The sequence below is a fragment of the Bubalus kerabau genome, chromosome 10 (assembly GCF_029407905.1).
Source record: "Bubalus kerabau isolate K-KA32 ecotype Philippines breed swamp buffalo chromosome 10, PCC_UOA_SB_1v2, whole genome shotgun sequence".
In the NCBI taxonomy this organism is placed as follows: domain Eukaryota; kingdom Metazoa; phylum Chordata; class Mammalia; order Artiodactyla; family Bovidae; genus Bubalus; species Bubalus kerabau.
The window spans coordinates 50794105-50817324 of NC_073633.1; the positions used below are offsets into that span (position 1 = coordinate 50794105).

A 23220-nucleotide genomic window follows, 5' to 3' on the forward strand; every position below is an offset into this window, starting at 1 on the left:
ATTCACATTTTACACATGAGAAAACTATACAAAGTAAGTAAGTACCCTGTGCAAGGTTAAGCCAGCAAATAACAGAGTCTGGATTTAAATCAGCCTTCAGGCCCACTTTATAACTTTATTTTTTAATGATTTTTAAGATACAGAAGCACTGCAATCCATGTCCTCACACTGGCTCACAAAGTAAAGCCCTTATTATAATATAATCTGTATTAATGACTATTTAACACCCTAACTGGTGAGGAATCTTGGGGTCTTGGAATCCTGAAGATTAACTTCAGGACAGGCTGCTAAAATAAATTTATAGGTAGCATTTTAGGTCCCTCAGCAACTCAATTTTCCTGGATCAAAATCTAAATAAAAAATAATTTGACCTTCTGTGGTAGAACAAGTTCACTATGACCCCCTCTTCCTTCCCTTAGATGAAAATTATGCAAAGTATTTTCACTGTGTTAGGAGACAGAAGTATCAATAACTCTGGGAAGTAACCTGATGAGATCAATCAAATCACAATCTCTTGAACTTATTTAGAGAACTTCAGGAAAATAAAACCACATCCTTCCAGGGTCTTTTTTGAAAAATAAATCATCATTTGCCTATGTGACCAATCACTTTCAGGGCCAGAGTATCAATTTTTAGATGTTCAGTTTATCTACCAGCCCAGCAGTTATCAGCAATGGCTGATATGAGGGAATTCTTCATGGTTTATGAGAGAATTACTAAAGGAATAGACTAAAGATTTGTTTTAAATGGGATAGAAAACAACTAAATCAGCAGCAAAAGTTATTTCTTGGAATAACAGAGACTTCATTAGATAGTTTGAGTTGTTATATTAGCATCAGCAAATACTTTTTAGATGGGATTATGAACTTAATTCCTAAATCAGTACATGGAAAATTCTATTAATTATCCCAGAAGATTCTGAGATGAAACAAACTTTTTCTGACATGAGACAAGCCTCAAATTTCTCAGATGCATGCCTGCATAAAGAATTTAAAGCTGTTTACTCATTCACATACTGTGTAGCTACTATGAAGATAAGCATTATCCAAGATAAAAAAACACATCAATTCACTCCTAGCACTGAAGAAGTTTTCAATCTGGAACTAACTGTACCAAACAATATGAGTCAGTATTCCTTCTAAAACAGACCCAAACATCTCCACAGGTTCCAGAACTGATTACTGTACTGATTTCCGCATTCCACATATAAAGATTAGTTTTTCCCAATACCTAACACCCAGATGTTAGAGAAGGAAATGGCAACCCTCTCCAGTGTTCTTGCCTGGAGAATCCCAAGGATGGGGTAGCCTGGTGGGATGCTGTCTTTGGGGTCGCACAGAGTCAGACACAACTGAAGCAACTTAGCAGCAGCAGCAATACCCAATACTACTATGAAAAACACCATTTCCTCCTTGCATTTACAGATTTGCTCCCAGTGAGGTACTTAAACACACATCCCTTTACGAGACAGAGCTTTCTCTATGTAGTGATTTACATGGCAGGACCTTTTTTTCAACCAACATCTGGCAGAATTTTCCTGGAGATCAAAGGAGTCAACCTAATTCTCATAAATATCCAGAATGGGCCTTTAGTAATAACTGGTAACTACTGAGTCAAGGACTGAGCGCAAACACACACATTGAGCTAAAGGGGGCTTCCCTGATGGCTCAGGGGTAAAGAATCCACCTGACAATGCAGGAGATGAGAGTTTGATCCCTGGGTCAGGAAGATCCCCTGGAGAAAGAACTAGTAACTCACTCCAATATTCTTGCCTGGGAAATCCCATGGACAGAGGAGCCTGGCTGGATACAGTTCATGGGGTCTCAAAGAGTCAGACACGACTTGGCGACTAAAGAACAACAAACTGAGCTAAGGAAAGGATTTGTGGACAGGTCACTATCCTGGGCAACTCCAGATAACACCATTCATCAATCCTTGGTACAGTAAGGCGAGAGAAAGGAGAGTCCGCACCCCATTCCCTTATTTTGATCTGTTAAATCAGCTGGGCAGGATAACCACCAGCAAAACAGCCCCGTGGGTCCGTGGGGTCACCACACGGCAGGGCCAAATGCCTGCCTTGGCGGCTCTTAGCTGTCCGGGATCTCTGCTGAGAAACCACCACACCCCTCACTTCTTACTGTCCGCCGAGGAGTGGGGAAGCCAAGGTCCTCCGTCTCCGTGTTCACCTAGAACCCAAGCCACGACTACTGTCACCAACGCAAGGTCTTGCCAGGCCCGCTCTGCCCAGCCTCCCCGACCCTCGCTTAGCCTCTCTTTCCTTTCGGGGCGCTCCCCCACCTGCCCCGAAGGGTGAGAACTCACGACAGCCGCGGCGCCGGTGAAAATATCCTCCCCCTCGGTGTCGCTGTCCCCGGCTTCGAGTTCTGAGCCCCCGACCGCCCCCTCGGACTCCGGCTCCAGGCCGGGGAAGGGCGGAGGGAGTCTCTCCGAAGCGCTACAGCCACCACCACCCGACGCCATCTTCCTCCACCCGCGGCGGAAGCCGCAACAACAACTTTATAGAGAGATAGGACCGCGAGCACAGCGTTCCAGCGGAGCTAAGGGGGATGGCAGCCACTAGCCCCGAGGGACGCGCGGGGAGGGGGCGCGGGGGCGAGGCCTTCAGACTGGGGGCGGTGCGGTGCTGGCTGGCGGCTCCTGCCCAGCCAATCCGAGCCCTAGATCGCGACGCGGTTATCCTAACCAGGGAGCATAGGAGCAGGAAAAAAGGACTTAAGGAGGCTGGAATCAAGATTGCCCGGAGAAATACCGATAACCTCAGATATGCAGATGACACCACCCTTTTGGCAGAAAACGCAGAGGAACTAGAGCTTCTTGATGAAGGTGAAAGAGGAGAGTGAAAAAGCTGGCTTAAAACTCAGCATTCAAAAAACTAAGATCATAGCATCCAGATCCCATCACTTCATGGCAAAGAGATGGGAAAACAATGGAAACAGTAAAAGACTATTTTCTTGGGCTCCAAAAATCACTGCAGATGGCGACCGCAGCCATGAGACTAAAAGACGCTTCCTCCTTGGAAGAAAAGCTATGACCACCCTAGACAGCATGATCAACCTAGATAGCATATTAAAAAGCAGAGACATTACTTTGCCAACAAAGGTCCATCTAGTCAAGGCTATGGTTTTTCCAGTGGTCATGTATGGATGTGAGAGGTGGACTGTGAAGAAAGCTGAGGGCCGAAGAATTGGTGCTTTTGAACTGTGGTGTTGAAGAAGACTCTTGAGAGTCCCTTGGACTGCAAGGAGATCCAACCAGTCCATTCTAAAGGAGATCGGTCCTGGGTGTTCTTCGGAAGGACTGATGCTAAAGCTGAAACTCCAATACTTTGGCCACCTGATGCGAAGAGCTGACTCATTGGAAAAGACCCTGATGCTGGGAGGGATTGGGGGCAGGAGGAGAAGGGGACGACAGAGGATGAGATGGCTGGATGGCATCACCGACTCGATGGACATGAGTTTGAGTGAACTCCGGGAGTTGGTGATGAACAAGGAGGCCTGGTGTGCTGTGATTCATGGTGTTGCAAAGAGTCGGACACAACTGAGCAACTGAACTAAACTGACGGTTTCTTCAGTAGTCATGTATGGATGTGAGAGTTGGACCATAAAGAAAGCTGAGTGCTGAAGAATTGATGCTTTTGAACTGTGGTGCTGGAGAAGACTCTTGAGAGTCCCTTGGACTGCAAGGACATCAAACCAGTCAATCCTAAAAGAAATCAGTCTGGACTATTCATTGGAAGGACTGATGGTGAAGCTGAAGCTCCAATACTTTGGCCACCTGATGTGAAGAACTGACTCATTAAAAAAGACCCTGATGCTGGGAAAGACTGAAGGCAGGAGAAAGGGAGGCCAGAGGATGAGATGGTTAGATGGCATCACCGACTGGATGGACATGAATTTGAGCAAGCTCTGGGAGTTGGTGATGGACTGGGAAGCCTGGTGTGCTGCAGTCTATGGGGTCACAAAGAGTCAGACAGGGCTGAGGAACTAAATTGAACTGAGGGAACCCGAGGTTCTACAGTCTCTGCACTCTGGATCGCTTTAACCTCTGGGCTTTTTAAGCAGAAGAAGCAGCAAGTCTGAAAACCTCCACATGGTACCAACTCATACCAAGCACAGTGGCTACATAGAGATTCAATATGTATTTTTGACTGCGATCTCTGGACAGATAAACAGTAAAAGTTTCGCTAGTTATTCTTTTGAGAATGTTTAGTTCATTCAAGAAATGGATACTGAGGATCAAAGGAGAATCCCATGGACAGATGATCCCAGCAGGCTACAGTCCATGGGGTTGCAAGAGTTGGACACTTAGGGACTAAACCACCACCCCATTGCGTGCCTGGCACCCTGCTATGCATTGGAGATACAGAAATAAACACGCTTTTGGTTCACTAGGCACTTGAGGGAGATAGGCATGTAAATGGACAGTGCTATATAATGTGCAGTGAAGTGAGCTCCCTCAGTCGTGTCCAACTCTTTGCGACCCCATGGACTGTAGCCCACCAGGCTCCACCATCCATGGGATTCTCCAGGCAAGAATACTGGAGTGGGTTGCCATTTCCTTCTCCAGGGGAACTTCCCGACCCAGGGATCGAATCCGGGTCTCCCGCATTGCGGGCAGGCACTTTGCCCTCTGAGCCACCAGGGGAGCACAGTAAAAGAGAACAACAATTCTGCTTTAAGTCGAGAGACTTCAAAGAGGAAGTGAGACTTGAGAGTCCTAAATTTGGTCGCAAAGCAGTTAGGATTCTCTCAACTGCTGTGGAGTAAATGGAGTGGAACAGATGGTGGGGGACTTACTAAACTCTGAGCAAAAGCTTCCTGGGACCTAAACTATTCACTGGTTGTCTGGTGGGCCTAGAATCTAAAGTAGCTAGACGAGACTTTAAAGATAAATGGGATATGTTATCGTGGGACAATTTAGCAAGATAATCCTTACTTCTCCTCTCAATAGAGATGGTAGGAAACTCGGCATCAACTTTGACAAAACGTTTAGTTTGTTCTTAAATGCCAATTCCTCACCATCAGAGATCTGCTCACAGACCTGCTTGAGGGTAGGTTCTGTGTCCTATCTTTGTACCCTGGGCATCTATAGACCAAGCCTAGCAAATTAAGTATCCAATAAATGTTTGAGATTTGACTGGAGGGATGAATGGATAAAATTAAAATTAACATCACCGACTTTGTTACTGGCAACCGTTACAGCCACCAACACCAGAGGGCTTAAGAGGTTCTTTTTAGGATGGCGATCTCCAATGTCACTATTGTACATGAGAAAGCCCTCTCGTTCTAAGTTATCTTGAAGGCGATTGGCAGAAATAGCCTGTAATGGGAAGTTGTGCTGGCCCTATGAGTTGTGTTTTCCCTATGAGACGGGAAAACTAAAAACTAACTCCTTCTCCGGCCACGCCTAACCATCTTTTACTAGGTTCCAGACACATCCCATTTCACCGCAAAGGACACTCACTTCCGGCCTGACTAGCAAGTAAGAAAACTTCGAGTGGAAGAGGCCCCCTCGGACAAAAAAAATAGTAGGGAGTCTCCGTACAGACGCTCCTCCAATATTAGAAATCAAGATCTTCTTTCCCCTACCTCTTCAGGATTCATCTTTAGCTTATCCAGGCGCTAAGGCAATTAGCGGCGGGTAACAGACCGTTACCGCCCACCATCGCCCGCGCCCGCGCCCGCGCCCGCTGCGCGCCGCCAGCGTCAGAGACTACAGGTTCCATAATGCAGCTCGCCGTCTTCCAAAGAAAACGCCCATGTGTCCCAGCACGCAACCCGCCTCACGTGCCTCCAAGAATTTTTGTTTTTTCCCTCTTGCCCCGCCGAAACTGAGCAAAGCATACTGGGGCTTGTAGTGCTTGCGCCTCCTTTCCCTAGGTCCTCCGCGACAATCCGTCAGGTCCCGCCTATTATCTGCTCCCCTGGACATTTAGGCTTCTCTTGGCCCATTAGAAGACCAGGAAGTTGATAACTCGCGAGGCTCGCTACTGAGAGACGGTGGCTCGGATGGGACAGTCGCCAGGGATGGCGGAACGTAAGGATGGAGCGGGTGTCCGGACTGCTCTCTTGGACGCTGAGCAGATTCCTGTGGCTCTCGGGCCTCTCTGAGCGGGGAGCTGCCCGGGAGCCCCGGATCATGGAAGAGAAAGCGCTAGAAGTTTATGGTAATTAATTTTGTCCAGGGCACCATTTGGTGGTGAACGTGGAGGCTGGGGTAACAAGGGCCTCATCTGAGGGTTTGGAGTGTAAACTCGGGTGTTTTGCTGTATCTCCTTGGCAAGAGTAGAAAGCTTTTTGTCCCAGTCTTAAATCACGCTGGCATGTGGGTCTTCCTTAAGACGTAGGCTCTTGATAAATCCGGAGCAAGCCGAGTCCGGGTTATTTTCCTTGTGTGCCCCATGTTCTAGTGGCCATCTCAAGACTTCTGGGCAGAGGCGTTTAAGATGCTTGATTAGGAAGCAGAACTGGCCTAATTGCCGCACTTGAGCCTCCTTCCTTCTTATCCCTAACCCTGGACACACACTCCTCTTTCCACCATTGAGGATACTGTTGAGTGACTGCTTGGCCCAAGGTCACAGCCAATCTGTTCTGCAGAGGCAGTAGGCAAGAGGTCCCCACGAGCCCGGCCATGAAATTGTAGTTCTTTAACAGGCCCACGCCTGGAGTGCAAAAGAACACACACGCACTGAGTTTTATATGTACATATGGCACCCCACTCCAGTACTCTTGCTTGGAAAATCCCATGGACGGAGGAGCCTGTTAGGCTGCAGTCCATGGGGTCGGTAAGAGTCGGACACGACTGAGCGACTTCACTTTCACTTTTCACTTTCATGCATTGGAGAAGGAAATGGCAGCCCACTCCAGTGTTCTTGCCTGGAGAGTCCCAGGGACGGGGGAGCCTGGTGGGCTGCCGTCTATGGGGTCGCACAGAGTCGGACACGACTGAAGTGACTTAGCATAGCAAAGCATAACACACATAGTTTTTATGTGTATATTGAACATAGAATATTCTCAATTCAACCCCTGGAACCATCTTCATTGTACAGATGAGGAAACAGGTTTAGAGAGGTTAAACAACTATCTGGGGGCCACTCTGCCCATAAGGAAGCAGCAAAAACCAAAGCTCTTCTGTTTCCTAACTTGGTGCACTTTTCACCACTTCACGATTGCTTTATGACTTGCCTTTTTGCACTTATGAGTATTGTTTTTGAGACTACAAAGACTGGATCTAACTAGCGCTCAGAGATTCCCGCTAACCCTAACCCAGGGTAAAAGTCTAACCACAAGAATGCAAATAATGCAGGTAAGGATTATAGACCAGCAGAAGAAGCTAGGGATGTTAAAGACCTTTGGCACTACTCCGGTTTACCTCTTGCTAGGTTAGGACTTAACCCTAGTCAGGTGACCAGTGTGAGTGGAATGATTTCCCCAAAGCAGTTAGACAGATTCCTGTCCTGTCAGGTCTCCATCTCCAGCATCTAAGGACAACAGGGCACTGGGGCTACAACTTTGGAAGAGGGAGATTTCTTGTCCTCACACTTACCTTGAAGGGGACCTTTATACACAAAAATAGAATTTTTAAAAATTATGTGCAGTACAAGTACCTGTATGAGAGATACAGGCAAAGAGGAAAGAGAGCCAGTAATCTCTGACTAGGGGATCTGGAAGGACTTTAAGGAGAAGGGGTCACTTGAATTGGGCCTTGAAGCATTAGGATCTGGGCCTGTAAAGGGTACACAGCTTACTAAGCAGAGGGAAGAAGCAAGATTATAGAGGTAAGAAAATAACCTGTTTGGGGAACGGCAGGCAGGGCTACAGGATAGGGTTTGTGGTTAAAGGTGGAGGTGTGGTCAAAATTTGTTTTACAGAGCAGGTTGGAATTGGATCCTGAAGGTTTAAATATAAATGAAAAATTTAATATCAGTGCAAAACCAGTAGAAGAATTTTAGTCAAGGGAGTAATGTGAGGAGAGCAACATTGCTTTCTTTCTAAAGAAATTAATCCAGATCACTGGAACCGTATGGAACAGTAGAGAAGTTGAATAAGGGGTTAGATTTAATTTCAGAGTCATTTAACATATAAACAATATAATACAGCTTGTGTATGTGAGCCTTACAGGGAAAAAGGCCTAGGATGAGGGGGAACTAACTCCTTTTAAGAAAACTTGTTTCCCTGAGCCCCAGGTTTCACAAGTCTTGCAAAGTTTCTTTTTCCTGCCCCCATTCTCAAATTCTGTTTCTAATCAAATGATAAGCTCAGGATTTGCTGGGGAGAAAGTAGAGCTTGATTGATTTGTTTTTCCCAGCAAGATTTCTGATTACAAGAGTGCTGTAAATAGTAGAAGGAAACCTCAAGCCTGAGAACATCAAGCTTGTCCCTTGTGAACTCCTGCTTTTTTTTTACCTCACCATTTCTTATTCTCTTTTTCCATCTTCTTCTACAACCTTAGTGTAAGAAGGAAGTCTTTTCCTCTGCAATGCCAACCCCGCCTCCCACATTGTTGATCTCATTCATTCCTGTTTATTTTACCAGCCTCCTTCTTAAAATTCAGTGTCCCTTCCTCTATTTGGGTTGTAAAAATATACTCATTTCCCTTATCCTTGTCACTGTTCTAGCTTTTTTAAAACCCACTGCCCTTTGCCCTTTCCTTCTTCCCTTTCAAAGTCCTAGGATTATGTTTTCAGTTCTTTCTCACGTCCCCTTTTGCAAGCTGGCCTCTACCTTCACCTCTCTACTGAAAGTGCTTTCTTGCAGGTGACCTCCTGACTAATAAATCAGAGACCTGGTTTAGCTCTCATTAACCTGAATTTTTCAGCAGCTTTTGATGTTAATAATCATCCCCTCTTTCCTTCTCTACTGCTTTTTGCTTTGCTTCCTTCTGACCGCAAATTAGGTGCTTCCTACAGATCTATCCTTGGGTCTCTTTCCCTTTACATTTGTGGTCCTCCAACCTGGCTGCACATAAGAATAACCTGAGGGATTTTTTTAAGTCTCAATGCCCAAGTCCTCCTGTGAATCAGTTAAATCAGAATCCTGTGAATCAGTTAAATCAGAATCCTGGGGAGGGCTCAGACACCGGATTTTGTTTTGTTTTGTTTGTTTTTGAAGCATTCCTAGTGATTCCCTTGTTTGGCAAAGGTTAAAAACTATGGTTATACTCACTGTTGTTTGTGAATCCCATGTGTTCAATAGCCACTCTAGCCTTGGTTCCCTTAAACCTTATGCTACAATTACATGTTGCTGGATGTTCCATTGATTTGCCCCTTAAGCACCTCAGAATGATTACATGTGAGATTTAATCACTTGTCTTAGTTCCCACCCAAATTTCTTCCTTTTTTCTTCTGATTCTATCTTGGTTCTTCCAGGCAGTTAGATTTACAATCTGAGTCATCTTCCTTTTCTTTCTTTGTCTTCTATGTCCAAACAATTGTCAGAGTCTGTCGATTCTGCCTTTGAAATTACTTCAATGTCTGTCTTGTCCTCTCTATTACTATGGTCATGTCCCTGTTTTAGGCTTGGCTTTTTCATCCGGTATCCCTGGCTCTGCCCTTTAGTGTAAGTCTACCAACTGGTCAATGAGTTACCAGCTAACAGTGTAACACTGTCTCTGTTATCCCCTTGTTCAGAGCCTCTTGAATAGATATTCTATTGCCTATAGCTGACTTTAAAAGACCCTTGATGGGCTGGCCTAAACTCTTAACTTCTTCACTTAATGCTGAGTTTCCTGGCAAACTAAACTTGTTCATTTCGAAATGCTCCAAAATTTTACCCATTTTTAAAGACAAATCAGATTGCATTTCCATAAATCCTGAAACTAAGTTATTTCTTCCTCTTGAGCTTGTGTAACACTTTCGTATTTGCATATTCTCTCTGCAGAATTAGATCCAAGAAATTGGACATGAGGTACTAATAATCCACAAAAATGATTTTCTCAAAAGGAAATTTCTGTCAGAAATCTGGGGAGTGGCTGTAGTATTTGCTCAAACAAAAAGAAGTCAGTGTTTGGATTAAGACTGGCAAGATCAATTGTATTTAGAATATCCATGTTTTAACATAAGACCTTGTTTCTGATGATTCTTTAGATTTGATTCGAACCATCCGGGACCCAGAGAAGCCCAATACTTTAGAAGAACTGGAAGTGGTAACGGAAAGTTGTGTGGAGGTTCAGGAGATAAATGAAGACGACTATTTGGTTATTATAAGGTTCACGCCAACAGTACCTCATTGCTCTTTGGCGACTCTTATTGGTAAGGTTTTAGATAAAGATATTTATATATTGATACTGAATTATTCTAGCTGATACTGACCCACAGTAACAATTAGCATCATGGATCATACTTTATGGTTTACAGAATGTTTTCGGTGGTTCTCACAATCAACATATGAGTCAATATTAGGTTTATTTTACAGATGAGGAACCTGAGGCTCAGGGAGTTTAAGGGACTTGCTCAGCATCATATAGCCAGGAAATGATGAAGCTGAGGCTCAACCCTAGGTCTCCTGACTTGAAGTGTGTTTTTTCTTTAGCTACACCATGCTGCTTCTCTACAATTAATGAAGGCTGGGTATGGGCCATCTTCTCGCCCCAGGTCTGGAGATGGGAATGGGTGTTGTCAGACTAGCACCGTGCCCTCACCATCTTCTCCTTTTAGGTGCTCTCTTGGCTTCTATGTAGCATGGGCAGAAGGCCTGGTGGGAGGGTGTTTTTTCACTTGCTTTTCTTTTTGAGAGGTTGCATTCCCAATACTTGGATTAGTTAGCAGTGAGATATACAGTCAATATTTTTGAATGTATATTTTGTGAAAAAAAGACAAAGGAAGTTTATTTCAAACCAAATCTTGATCCGTGGGGAACCAGTTAAATAATCAGTGATGGTGTTTATCAACCATGAAATACTATGCAGTTATCAAAAAATGGAAAAACTCTCCATATACTAATATGGAAAGATCTCTGTGACATACTGTTAGGAAATAAAAGCAAGTATAATATTCCTACATTTGTGTAAAAAAAAGGTAAAAATATATATTTATATGTGGTTGCATATCATAAAGAAAACGTAAATGAATAGCTGAGATGAGGTGGGCATCAGTGATGGTGAGAACTGGTCAGATGGGGATAGGGTAGGTGGAAGACTTTATACCTTTTTGTATTTTTAAGTTTTTGAACATTGAGACTATATTATCTATTTGAAAATAGACAAATTTATAAAAAGGCTTGGAAAGGTAAATATTTTATTATTGTTCCCACTGTTGTAAGTTCTGTCTTTTCTCACTTGTTGGACCTGGGATCCCTCAGTTAGTGGTTTCCAGCATATGGGCCACATCTTGAGGGACTAGAAGGTCTGTGAATCTGTAGATGCTATTGTGGTTATAAAACTCCAGCACTAGAAATAGCATTGTTGAATGCATATTTTTTTGTCATTGGACAATTTCTGAATCAACAGATATCGATAACAGATTTCAGAAAGTAATATTTATATAGTGTTTCTTAAATTATGAAACACAATTATAACAAAGTTGTTGGCAATAATTTTGAAATTCCACAAATGCATAAAGAAGAAAATCTCAAAAAGTTAGCATTAGAAAGTGTGCTCTAGGCTAAAATTCCAGCTCTGTTCTGTCACTTTGTGGCCTTGGGCAAGTTACATAACCTTTCTGAGCTTATCGCCTTATCTGTAAAAATAGTGATAATAAGGGTAACTGGAACCTGGTAGGCTACAGTCCAGGGGGTTGCAAAGAGTCAGACAGGACTGAAGTGACTTAGTGCACACGCGCGCATGCACACACTGAGTTGTAGAGGTTAAATAATAGAAAGCATGAAATAGATGAGAAATGTTTTTTAGTTCTTCTTAAATATTATTCTTTAGTTATATGGTTATATAGGAACATGCTAATCACATTGATGTATGAGTTTTGTAACCATATGGACTACTCCTAGCCTTCCACAATTATTAATAAACTATAATGAAAAACTTTACACATAAATATTTTTATTTATCTCTAATTATTGATTCAGGATAAATTCCTATAAGTGGAATTATGGGGTCATATGGTCGGAGAAGGCAATGGCAACCCACTCCAGTACTCTTGCCTAGAAAATCCTATGGACGGAGGAGCCTGGTGGGCTGCAGTCCATGAGCTAAGAGTCGGACACGACTGAGCGACTTCACTTTCACTTTTCACTTTCATGCATTGGAGAAGGAAATGGCAACCCACTCCAGTGTTCTTGCCTGGAGAATCCAGGGGACGGGAGAGCCTGGTGGGCTGCCGTCTGTGGGGTCGCACAGAGTCGGACATGACAAGCAATGCAGCAGCAGCAGCAGCATGGTCGAAATATTTTTAAGCCTCTGGGTAAATATTAGCAAGTCCTTCTTAAAAAGTTCATCCTAGGAGTTCCCTGGCAGTCCACCAAGTTAGGACTCTGTGCTCGCTGAAGGTGGCACACTGAGAGGGTTGGGAGCCATTTGCCTCAGATTGGGACTGGAGCCCATGTGCCAGGACTCAAACCTGCCAGAGCCCTCAGCCTTCCAACTGAGGTCACACTCCTGGTTTCAGGACCTGATGAAGCTCAGGTTCTTGATTTCTCACTGCAGAAAGAATTCAGTGAGAGACAAAGTGATAGGGTAAGAAGTGGATTTATTTAGAGAGAAACACACTCGACAGAGTGTGGGCCATTTCAGAAAGCAAGAGCAGCTGTGGTGGAAACACTCCACAAACAAGAGTGTAGAGGCTAATGAGCGGGAGAATTATTCCAACTATTTTGGGGAAAGAGTGGAGGTTTCTAGGAATTGGGCCACTGCCCACTTCTTGGTCATTTATATGTCAGCCTTGGGGCTGTCATGGCGCCTCTGGGTGTGTATCTTCAGTATACAGGGCCACAGGTCTAGTCGAAGTTAACTTGCCTGCCATCTTGGACCCATTTGATTCTAATTAATAAACTGATTGTGTCCTTGGGCTGTGTCATTGTTTCAGAGGTTGTGCTCTGCCCTCTTCCCTCCTGTTTCAGGTTCTGTCCCTGGTCAGGGAACTAAGATCCCACAATCTGGGCTGTGTGGCCAAAAAAGGAAAAAAAAAAAAAAGAAAATTCATTCTCTTTGACCTAAGAAGTAAGGAACTAGTTTCCTAGGAGAAGATAGTAGCATGTACAAAACAGATAGGGTAAATTTATAATAATAAATCTTGAAAGAAACTTATCTATTAATAAGGATATGATATAAAAATGATGCAATTTCTTAATTTCTATTGAAAATGAACATAATCAAGGAATTAAAGTATCTGTATAAGAAGTGTATGAAAAAGCTTGAATGATAAGTTGAATTTTTATTATGATTGCAGTTATTTTAAAACAAATGTTTGTGGATAAAGATTGAGAGAGCACATGAAATCAAAATAACTGTAAAGATGTCAAGATTAGTTTATGGTTGATATTTCAGTTCTGTACACTTCTTGAAAAGAGTTTGTCACTTTTTTGGCCCTTTTGATATGGGATTCAGTTGAGACCCTTGGCTTTTCAGTGGGTTGCCTAGTAATGTATCATAGTAACTGTGTTCAAGCAACATGATTGGAAAACTCGATGAAGAGAGTCATCTTTCTGTCTGATGCATTAGAAGGCATTTCCTATGAGCAGGTAATACTCTTGCAAGAAAGAGTGGGTCTTGAGAGGATGGTCACATCCTAGGTCACATCTGAGTCCCTGGGACAGCCACCAAGTATGGGTTCTTAGCTTCGTGCAGGAAAAAATTCAAGAGCGAGCAAGCCATTAATAAAGTGAAAGAAGGCTTATTTAGGGAGGAAACACACTCCATGGACAGAGTGTGGGCCACCTCCAGAATGCAAGAGAGACACCAAGGGTATAGGGGTAGTCAGTTTTTATAGATGTGGGTAATTTCATAGGCTAATGAATGGGAGGAGTAGTCCAGATATTCTTGGGGAACCATTGAGGATTTTCGTGAATTGGATCACCACCCACTTCTTGGCCTTTATGGTTGGCTGTGGAGCTGTTGGGATGCCTGTGGGTGTGTCATATAGCTTGCTGATGGGTTATGATGAGTGAATACTAAGGCTCAAGTTCTGGTGGGAATCAACTTGTCCAGCATCTTGTATCTGTTTGGTTCTAATCAGTTTATGTCACGTCCTCAGGCTAAGGCATTCTTTTAAAGGTTGTGCCTTGCCCTCTTCCTGTGTCAGTACTAAGCAGAGAAAGGCACCTGAGTAAGAGTTCAACTCTGACTACTGAGGTTGTCACGTACTCAGTTACCCTGCAGTCCATGGGGTTGCAAAGAGTCGGATACGACTGAGCGACTTCACTTTCACTTTTCACTTTCATGCATTGGAGAAGGAAATGGCAACCCACTCCAGAGTTCTTGCCTGGAGAATCCCAGGGACAGGGGAGCCTGGTGGGCTGCCGTCCATTGGGTCGCACAGAGTCGGACACAACTGAAGCAACTTAGCAGCAGCAGCAGCAGTTACCCTGGTATGTAATTCCAAAGACAAGGAAGACGCAAAGAGGGTGAGTGGGTAGGATCTTGGGTGGCCTCAGTCTGCAGCATCTTAAAGTGGGGCTTCAGTTCCTGGTCAGAGACTGAAGCCAGTGAAAGCACTGAATTCTAGTCACTGAACCAGTGGTCAGTGACAAGGCCCAAAGCTTTGCAGAGAATTCCCACAAAGACTGAAAGTAGTGAAACAAGTAAAATGTTTATTAGGAAAAAAAGAATACAGAATGTGTGGATAGACACACGGGCAGACTCAGAGTCATGCCCTAGTGGTAGTTTGAATACTTTTATGGGGCATTTCTTCCGGGTTTCCTTTGACCAGTCGTCTTGCTTGCCGGGTTCTGAGTCAATATTTGGTATGTCTCAGGCTCCTCTCATTTGTGCATGTGCTTCTTTTAGCCAGGATAGATTCTAGCAAAGAGGCCTGTGTGTAGTTGACTCACTTACTCTGAGGTGATGCCCCCTCTCTTCTGACCTCCAAGGAGCCTTTCTGTCCTGTGTAGTCAGGGAAGTCTCCTTTAAGAATGAGGAATATGTGGTCTTTTATCTCTTAACTTCCCTGATAGTTCAGTTGGTAAAGAATCCGCCTGCAATGCAGGAGACCCCAGTTTGATTCCTGGGTCAGGAAGATACCCTGAGGAAGGGATAGGCTACCTACTCCAGTATTCTTGGGCTTCCCTTGTGACTCAATTGGTAAAGAATCGCCTGCAACATGGGAGGCCTGGGTTCGATCCCTGGGTTAGGAAGATCCTCTGGAGAAGGGAAAGGCTACCCACTCCAGTATTCTGGCCTGGAGAATTCCATGGACTATATAGTCCATGGGGTTGAAAAGAGTCACGGACAGGACTGAGCGACTTTCACTTTCTTATCTCTTAACTGGGCAGAGCCCAGCCTCCTCCCCTCCATTGTCCTGCTCTTTTTGTCTTAGAGTTTCAGAACAAACTCCAGCTGTTTGCCCCCAGGGCCCATCTATCTCCTGCCCCACTATAGGGCAGAAAACCACTTGATAATCTTTTGCAAGAAGGCAGGAGATGAAGGGCATAGGATTTGCAGTCTAGATTTAACTTCTAGCTCCTTCCACTTGTTAGCTATGTGATGTTGAACAACTCACTTATCTTGGTTCCTGACTGTAAAATGAAAAATAAAATAGTAATAGCTAACATTTATTGGATACTTAATTATGTGTCAACTACTGTTTTAAGCATAAAAATATAGTTACTCTTCATATGTAATAACCTTATACTTAGTGGTACTATTATAATACTTATGAAAACAGATAATGAAACTGAAATTCAGAGAGGTTAAGTAACTTGCCTAGTGTCACATAGCTAGTGTGTAGTGGAGCCAGTTTTGAACCCAGAGTATCTATCTCAGTATTCTCTACTGCCTATCTTTAGAATACTGATATTCAAGAAAATGCTTTGTGAATTGTAAAACAGTTATTGTTTATGGGTAAAATACTTACCTGAAACCATTCATCTCAGATTGGGATTTAACCGAGTCTCCAGCCCAGCCATGGCCAGGACTCTAACCTAAGCAAAACCCAGTTTGGGACTAGAACCCAAGTGTCCAGGACTTGAACCCAGCCCAAATCCACGGTCTTCCAATTGAGATCATACCTGGTTTCAGTACCTAATGAAATGCAGGTTCTTGATTTCTCATCAGAGAAAGAATTCAGTAAGAGACAAAGTGATAGGTAAGAAATGAATTTATTTAGAGAGAAACATACTCCACAAATAGTGTGGGCCATCTCAGAAGGCAAGAGTGGCCTTGGGAGAAGCATGTGCCACAGACAAGAATGTGCTGTTGTGGAGGGTGAGTACGGCTTTGAATCTGGTGTGGTTAGCTTTTATAGACAGGGTAAGATTGCTGGGAGAAATATCAATAACCTCAGATATGCAGATGACACCAGCCTAATGGCAGAAAGCAAAGAGGAACTAAAGAGCCTCTTGATGAAGGTGAAAGAGGAGAGCAAAAAACCTGCCTTAAAATTCAACATTCAAAAAACTAAGATCATGGCATCCAGTCCCATCACTTCATGGCAAATAGATGAGGAAAAAATAGGAACAGTGACAGACTTTATTTTCTTGGGCTCCAAAATCACTGTGGATGGTGACTGTAGCCATGAAATTAAAAGACACTTGCTCCTTGGAAGAAAAGCTTTGACAAACCTAGACAGCATATTACAAAGCAGAGATATCACTTTGCCAACAAAAGTCCATACAGTCAAAGCTATGGTTTTTCCAATAGTCATGTATGGATGTGAGAGTTGGACCATAAGGGAGGCTGAGCACTGAAGAATTGATGCTTTCGAACTGTGGTGCTGGAGATGTTGAGGGTCCCCCTTGGACAGCAAGATCAAACCAGTCAACCCTAAAGGAAATCAACCCTGAATATTCATTGGCAGGCCTGATGCTGAAGCTGAAGCTCCAGTACTTTGGTCATGTGATACAAAGAGTTGACTCATTGGAAAAGACCCTCATACTGGGAAAGATTGAGGGCAGAAGGGAGCCACCAGGGAAACCCATCTAGGGATGTAGATTTAGTTAAAATTGTATTCCTTATTTTGTGGTGGGGAAGAAGTGAAACATTGGCACTGAGGCTCTGTTCCAAGGTGATTTTTAATTTCTCTTAGAAAACTCAACTAGAAGAAAGAAAAAATTATTGAAATATGACTTGGTATTGGGGCAATAAACTGAACTTCAGAGGATCTTGTTTGGAGCAAACAACTGTATTTGTACCTTGCAGGCATAGAGGATTCCAAATTTGAGAGTGCTTTAAAAAGTGGCTCTTACTTAGTTTTAAGTTTTTGCGTGGCCTGACCAGTTGTAAGCATTCCAAAGTTTAATGAATCTGTTGATCTTTGATGGAAGGCGAATTGATGTAGCAGAAAGGATCTGGGGTTTTGCAGTGGTTTGGGTTCTAATCCCAGCTTGGTCACTATACTAGCTCTTTGATCTTCGTCAAGTTACATTGTAACCTTGGTTTCATAATTTGTAGAATGGGGTTGATAATACCTGACTCAGTGGATTATCATGAGGAATTTTTAAGGTTGTGCTTATATGTTAAAAGATTAGCTAAAGGTGCCAGCTTCAAAGGAGGCCTACATTGGATTGAGTCTAAGCTGTTTTCAGCTACTGTTTTGTATGGAGATGCCTACACATAGCTGTATCCTTTTTCAAAAACCAATAAGAGAGATAATTGATGCATTTTTCCCCCCCCCTCCACAGGGCTGTGCTTAAGAGTAAAACTTCAGCGGTGTTTACCGTTTAAACATAAGGTAAGGAATGTATTTTTTGTTGTTGTTTTATAACAGCATTGTTGAGACTTGATGTACATATCATACAACCACCTATTTAAAGTGTAGAATTTAGTGGGTTTTGGTATATTGACAGAATTGTGCGGCACCACTACTGTACTTGAGAACATTTTCATTATCCCAGTAAAAACCCCATATCAATTAGCAGTCATTACCCATTTTCCCCAAACCTTATCCCATCCCTGGAAGTGGAATGTTAGTCACTCAGTCGTCTCTGACTCTTTGTGACCCCATGGACTTTAGCTCACTAGGCTCCTCTGTCCATGGAATTCTCTAGGCAAGAATACTGGAGTGGATTGCCATTCCCTTCTCCAGGGGATCTTTCCTACCCAGGGGTTGAACTCGGGTCTCCTGCATTGCAGGCAGATTCTTTACCATCTGAGCTACCTGGGAAGCCTATCCCTAGGCAACCACTAATGTACTTTTGTCTGTATAGATCTGACTATTCTGGATGTTTCATTTAAATGGAATCACACAATTTGTAAGCATCAGGATCTTTTCCAATGAGTTCTTTGCATCAGGTGACCAAAGTATTGGAGCTTCAGCTTCATCAGTCCTTCCAATGAATATTCAGGACTGATTTCCTTTAGGATTGACTGGTTGGATCTCCTTGCAGTCCAAGGGGACTCTCAAGAGTCTTCTCCAGCACCACAGTTCAAAAGCATCAATTCTTTGGCACTCAGCTTTCTTTATGGTCCAACTTTCACATCCATACATGACTACTGGAAAGACCATAGCTTTGACTAGACAGACCTTTGTCAGTAAAGTAATGTCTCTGCTTTTTAATATGCTGTCTAGGTTTGTCATAACTTTTTTTCCAAGGAGCAGATGTCTTTTAAGTTCATGGCTGTAGTCACCATCTGCAGTGATTTTGGAGCCCAAGAAAATGAAATCTGTGACTGTTTCCATTGTTTCCCCATCTGTTTGCCATGGAGTGATGGGACTGGATGCCATGATATTAGTTTTTTGAATGTTGAATTTTAAGGCAGGTTTTTAGCTCTCCTCTTTCACCTTCATCAAGAGGCTCTTTAGTGCCTCTTCGCTTTCTGCCATTAGGCTGGTGTCATCTGCCTATCTGAGGTTATTGATATTTCTCCCGGCAATCTTGATTCCAGCTTGTGCTTCATGCAGCCCGGCATTTCACAAATTTCCCTAAATTACCAAAGTAAATGAGTATATGGGGTCTCTCTCCCAGGTAGCTCAGTGGTAAAGAATCCACCTGCCAATGCAGGAGATGTGGGTTTGATCTTTGGGTCAGGAAGAACTCCTGGAGAAGGAAATGGCAACCCACTCCAGTGTTCTTGCCTGGGAAGTCCCTTAGATAGAGGAGCCTGGTGGGCTATGACTCTACAGTCTATGGCATCGTAAAAGTCAACATGACTTAGTGACTAAACAACACCACCAACAAATGAATGTAGATTGATTTTATATCACGTCCTTTGTTGTTCACAATAAGAGTTACTGTTAATGACATTGATGGAATTTATATGGTGTTTTGTATTTTAAAGAAAACTGAACAAGATGGTCTCTAAGGTCTCTTATAGCCATAATAGGTTATGATTTTTCCCCATCATGAAAAACATGTATCTCAGTAGTGAATACGTATATGAGAATTAGATCATGTGCTCCAATGTTCCCTGAAGAATAGACATATCTTTATCATATAGAATGATTTAGTTACCACAAAATTTGCAATAATTTTGTGGGTTTGTCTCAAAAACTCTGGTTCTTGGAGATTAGCTCATTTGAGCAAGTGAGTGCAGCGGGACCCAGAGGGATAGCTTAACCAGTGGTGTACTTGAAAATAAATTTATCAAGATAATAATAGATGAGAAAATGACGATACTGAAAACTATATTATTGTGACCCTGTTTTTATAAAATACTCAATAAAAATAAACTTCCAGCCTTGGTGGGTGTGTGTGTTGTATGTGGGTATAGAGAAAAATATGGAAGAAAGTACACTAGATTAATGTGACTTTCTTTTGGGTGGGGCAGGGAGTAAGTTTAGATACCAATTTGGGAAGAAAAGGCAGAGTACACGGGAGAGATGTTCTGGAGCAAAACATGTATGAGAGCTCATCTGTGTAAAATCGTAGATTTGTGTTTATAAAAAAATTATGGGAATACCTCCTGTGGACTTTACCCATGTGACCAAAAAAAAAAAAATCCTTGTAACTTCAGCCTTCATTTTAGCAAAGAGCGTGAAGATGTGTCTCAAGTCTTTGATGTTGGAAACAGGATTGGGCTTTCATCCCTAGGCGCTTGAGTTCATTGTATATTCCACCTCACTCATCTAAGTGTTTTGCTTTCAATGTATTTTTTTCCTAGTTGGAAATCTACATTTCTGAAGGAACCCACTCAACAGAGGAAGATAGTAAGTGAATTTTGAACCATTATTAGAAAACAACTTTATATAGTACTTTATCTTGGATATTAGGTTCTTCCGCCAGCCAAGTGTCTACTGGGTCATTTGCAAAAGAGTACAAAATCAGCTACTAGCTTTTCCTTGAGAGGAAAGTAATTTTTTCAGTGGAACTCTGGGTGAATTAGAATTAAGCCCTGTGGATATTGACTGGTTTAGTCCAGGGGCCACACATCTGTAAAGAATATGCAGCTTTGGAAACCTTGACTTACAGACTCTCAGGAGAGCTTGACTCTTTTCTTTGGTGGCAGGATACAAAGCTGTATATTTGAAACTGAAATCAAAGGTCCAGAAAATAAAGCGTTAGGGAATCTTGGGGTAGGGGTTTTCTTTGTGAATTTGGATTAATGTATTATATTGATTTTTTTTTTTTTTTTGGCCATATTCTGTGGCATGTGGGATCTTAGTTCCCTGACCGGGGGTCGAATTGCAGCATCTCCTGCAGTGGAAGCATGGAGTCTTCCTGGGTTAATGTATTAAAATGGGAGTAAAGAACCTTTTTTTTTTTTTGAGAACCTTTTTTATATAAAGACTCTCTGGCCTACAGAGAGAAACAAAGTGGCAACCACTTAAAAACAGCAGAGATGGAATTCAGGAAAAACAAAACTGGAATTACAGGAAAATTTTTTTTCTCTTTAAGTCTTCCTTTCAAAACTTACGAATATTTAGCCAAAACCTGCATCAAGTTTTCAAGGAGTTGAATTCTATTTTAGCAAACTAATAAAAGTATTACCTGTTGCTGTAGATTGACAGAGTTACGCTAACTTGTGTGTGTGTTTTGCAGTCAACAAGCAGATAAACGACAAAGAGCGAGTGGCGGCTGCCATGGAGAACCCCAACTTACGGGAGATCGTGGAACAGTGTGTCCTGGAACCTGACTGATAGCTGTTTTAGAGCCACTGATGTATAATCATTTGATATATTTGTTTAAAGTCTTTGTAAAATGTAAAAGATTCATGTTTAATACATAGGTGATTTGTACCTCAAAACATTTTTTTAAACGATGATTTCCAAGCAAGATTTAATTATCAGGTAGTACCTAGTTTGTTCAATGTCTAACATTCTCAGGATTTGTAACCCTTAAATGATCAGACAAAAATATTTTCTAGTTATTGTGTGTAAGATGAGTTGCTATTTTTCTGATGCCCATTCTGATGCTTGTCATGTCAAAATATTTACTGTGCCCAAATGTATTCAATTTAAACCATTACTCTGTAAAATAAATAAAACAAAGATGATTCTTGTACACACATTAGAATGTTTTTATTTAATTGTAAATTTCAGTGTAAACACTCAAAGATACTTCCAAACCTTTATTTTCTGATTATTATGTAGAATCAGAGATAGGAGAGCTAAGGCTTCCCTGGTGGTCTAGTGGTAAAGAATTGCCCTGCCAACACAAGGGACACAGGTTCGATCCCTGGTCTGGGAAGATTCCACATGCCATGGAGCAACTAAGCCAGTGTTCCGCAACTACTGAAGCCCGCACGCCTAGAGCCAGCGCTCCATAACAAGCGAAGCCAGGGCAATGAGAAGCCTGCACACTGCAACGAAGAGTAGCCCCGGCTCGCGGCAACTAGAGAAAGCCCATGTGCAGCAGCAAAGACCCAGCACAGCCATAAATGAATGAATGAATCAATCAATATTTTAAAAATCTATTTTAAAAAAAAGAACTAAAAAGAGCCCTTAAGATCAGGCCTGGGCCCTGCTTTCCTTCAAGAAGAATCCTGGATCCATTTATAAATAAGGAACAAATGGGAAGAGGGCCAAAACTGCTCAAGGTTTCAAGCCTGAAGCAAGCTCAAGTTAGCAAAGAGTTGATGCCAAGTTTGCATTTTTTTTTTTAATAACATTATTTGCCTTTTTTTTTTAAGACTTTATTTTTTTGATGTGGACATGTTTAAAGTCTTTATTAAGTTTGTTGTAGTATTGCTTCTGTTTTATGTTTTGGCTTTTCAGTTACAAAGCATGTGGGATCTTAGCTCGCTGACCAGTGATCGAACCTGCACCCCCTGTATTGGAAGCTGCTGCTGCTAAGTCGCTTCAGTTGTGTCTGACTGTGCGACCCCATGGACTGCAGACTACCAGGCTCCTCCGTCCATGAGATTTTCCAGGCAAGAGTGCTGGACTGGGTTGCCATTGCCTTCTCCGTGTATTGGAAGACAAAATCTTAACCCATGGACTACCAGGGAAGTCCCAAGTTTGTAGTTTTGACTATTAGATGTGACTAGATACTTCAGTGCCATGAGATTGTATGGTTAAAAGTGATAGGATGGCATACTCAGACAGAAATCCTGTGTCTGTCCAAGTCTTCACCGTGGGCAGAGAAAGATCATGCCTTCTCAACAAAGTTTCAAAGGATTGTTGTTTAGTCTCCAAGTTGTGTCAAACTCTTTTGCAACATCATGGACTGTAGCTCACCAGGCTCCTCTGTCCATGGGATTTTCCAGGCAAGCATATTGGAGTGGGTTGCCACTTCCTCCTCCAGAAAATCTTCCTGACCCAGGGATTGAATCCTTGTCTCCTGCATCAATGGGCAGAATCTTTACCATTGAGCCTCTAGGGAAGCCTTCAAAGGATTAATGGGGGTGGGGGACAAAAATAAAACCGGTTCTGACACAACATCCTTTACAGAGATCCTGTTAAACAATCTTGGCTTCTGCTGAGGCTTTGCACTGTGGGATGGTCACAGCAGAGCTTCATCCCCATGATCTTGAGATGATTAAAAGTTGCTGCTGTCAGAGAAACCACTGACATTGTGGCATCAGTGCACCAGATTTGTGGAAATTTCACTGTCGATTCTTGATCTTTTGCTGTGAAAGTTCTCACTGGCTCCTCTCTTTCTTGCAGATCTTTAAAAATCTGTCACCCAGCATACATAAATATTAGTAATATTGCTGATCTTTAGTCATTACTGTAATCACTTCTTTCTAAATTACAAAGCCAGGGACTTCCCAGTGATA

General features: G+C 42.7%; 2 protein-coding genes across 5 annotated transcripts in view; one reads left to right on the plus strand and one right to left on the minus strand.

Annotated features, from left to right (window-relative positions):
• SNX1 (sorting nexin 1) overlaps window positions 1-2559 on the minus strand; it is a 33320-nt gene extending 30761 nt beyond the window's left edge. Inside the window, exon 1 of one of the 2 annotated variants that reach the window (XM_055537686.1) lies at window positions 2323-2559. In XM_055537686.1, the coding sequence (XP_055393661.1) occupies window positions 2323-2481 (159 nt within the window). In that variant the 5' untranslated portion in view covers window positions 2482-2559. The remainder of the gene's footprint in view (window positions 1-2322) is intronic. The other variant, XM_055537687.1, reaches the window with a different exon arrangement.
• A 3235-nt stretch (window positions 2560-5794) lies between these two features.
• Window positions 5795-21509, plus strand: CIAO2A (cytosolic iron-sulfur assembly component 2A). Of its 3 annotated transcripts, XM_055537688.1 has the most exons (5): window positions 5795-6187; window positions 10106-10270; window positions 17745-17794; window positions 20164-20209; window positions 21042-21509. In XM_055537688.1, the coding sequence occupies exons 1-5, from the start codon at window positions 6064-6066 to the stop codon at window positions 21137-21139; spliced, it is 483 nt and encodes a 160-aa protein (XP_055393663.1). In that variant the 5' UTR covers window positions 5795-6063; the 3' UTR covers window positions 21140-21509. The 3 variants fall into 3 exon arrangements, with proteins under 3 accessions (XP_055393663.1, XP_055393665.1, XP_055393666.1); XM_055537691.1 differs by lacking the exon at window positions 17745-17794 and having other exon boundaries at window positions 5801-6187; XM_055537690.1 differs by lacking the exons at window positions 17745-17794; window positions 20164-20209 and having other exon boundaries at window positions 5799-6187.
• Window positions 21510-23220: the final 1711 nt, after the last annotated feature.

Bases quoted from the DNA above. Each gene is read 5' to 3' on its own strand.
- CIAO2A (XM_055537688.1), top strand. From the start codon at position 6,064: ATGGAGCGGGTGTCCGGACTGCTCTCTTGGACGCTGAGCAGATTCCTG. The intron at 6,188-10,105 runs GTAATTAATTTT...ATGATTCTTTAG, and splicing joins GAAAGCGCTAGAAGTTTATG to ATTTGATTCGAACCATCCGG. The intron at 20,210-21,041 runs GTAAGTGAATTT...TGTGTTTTGCAG, and splicing joins CCACTCAACAGAGGAAGATA to TCAACAAGCAGATAAACGAC.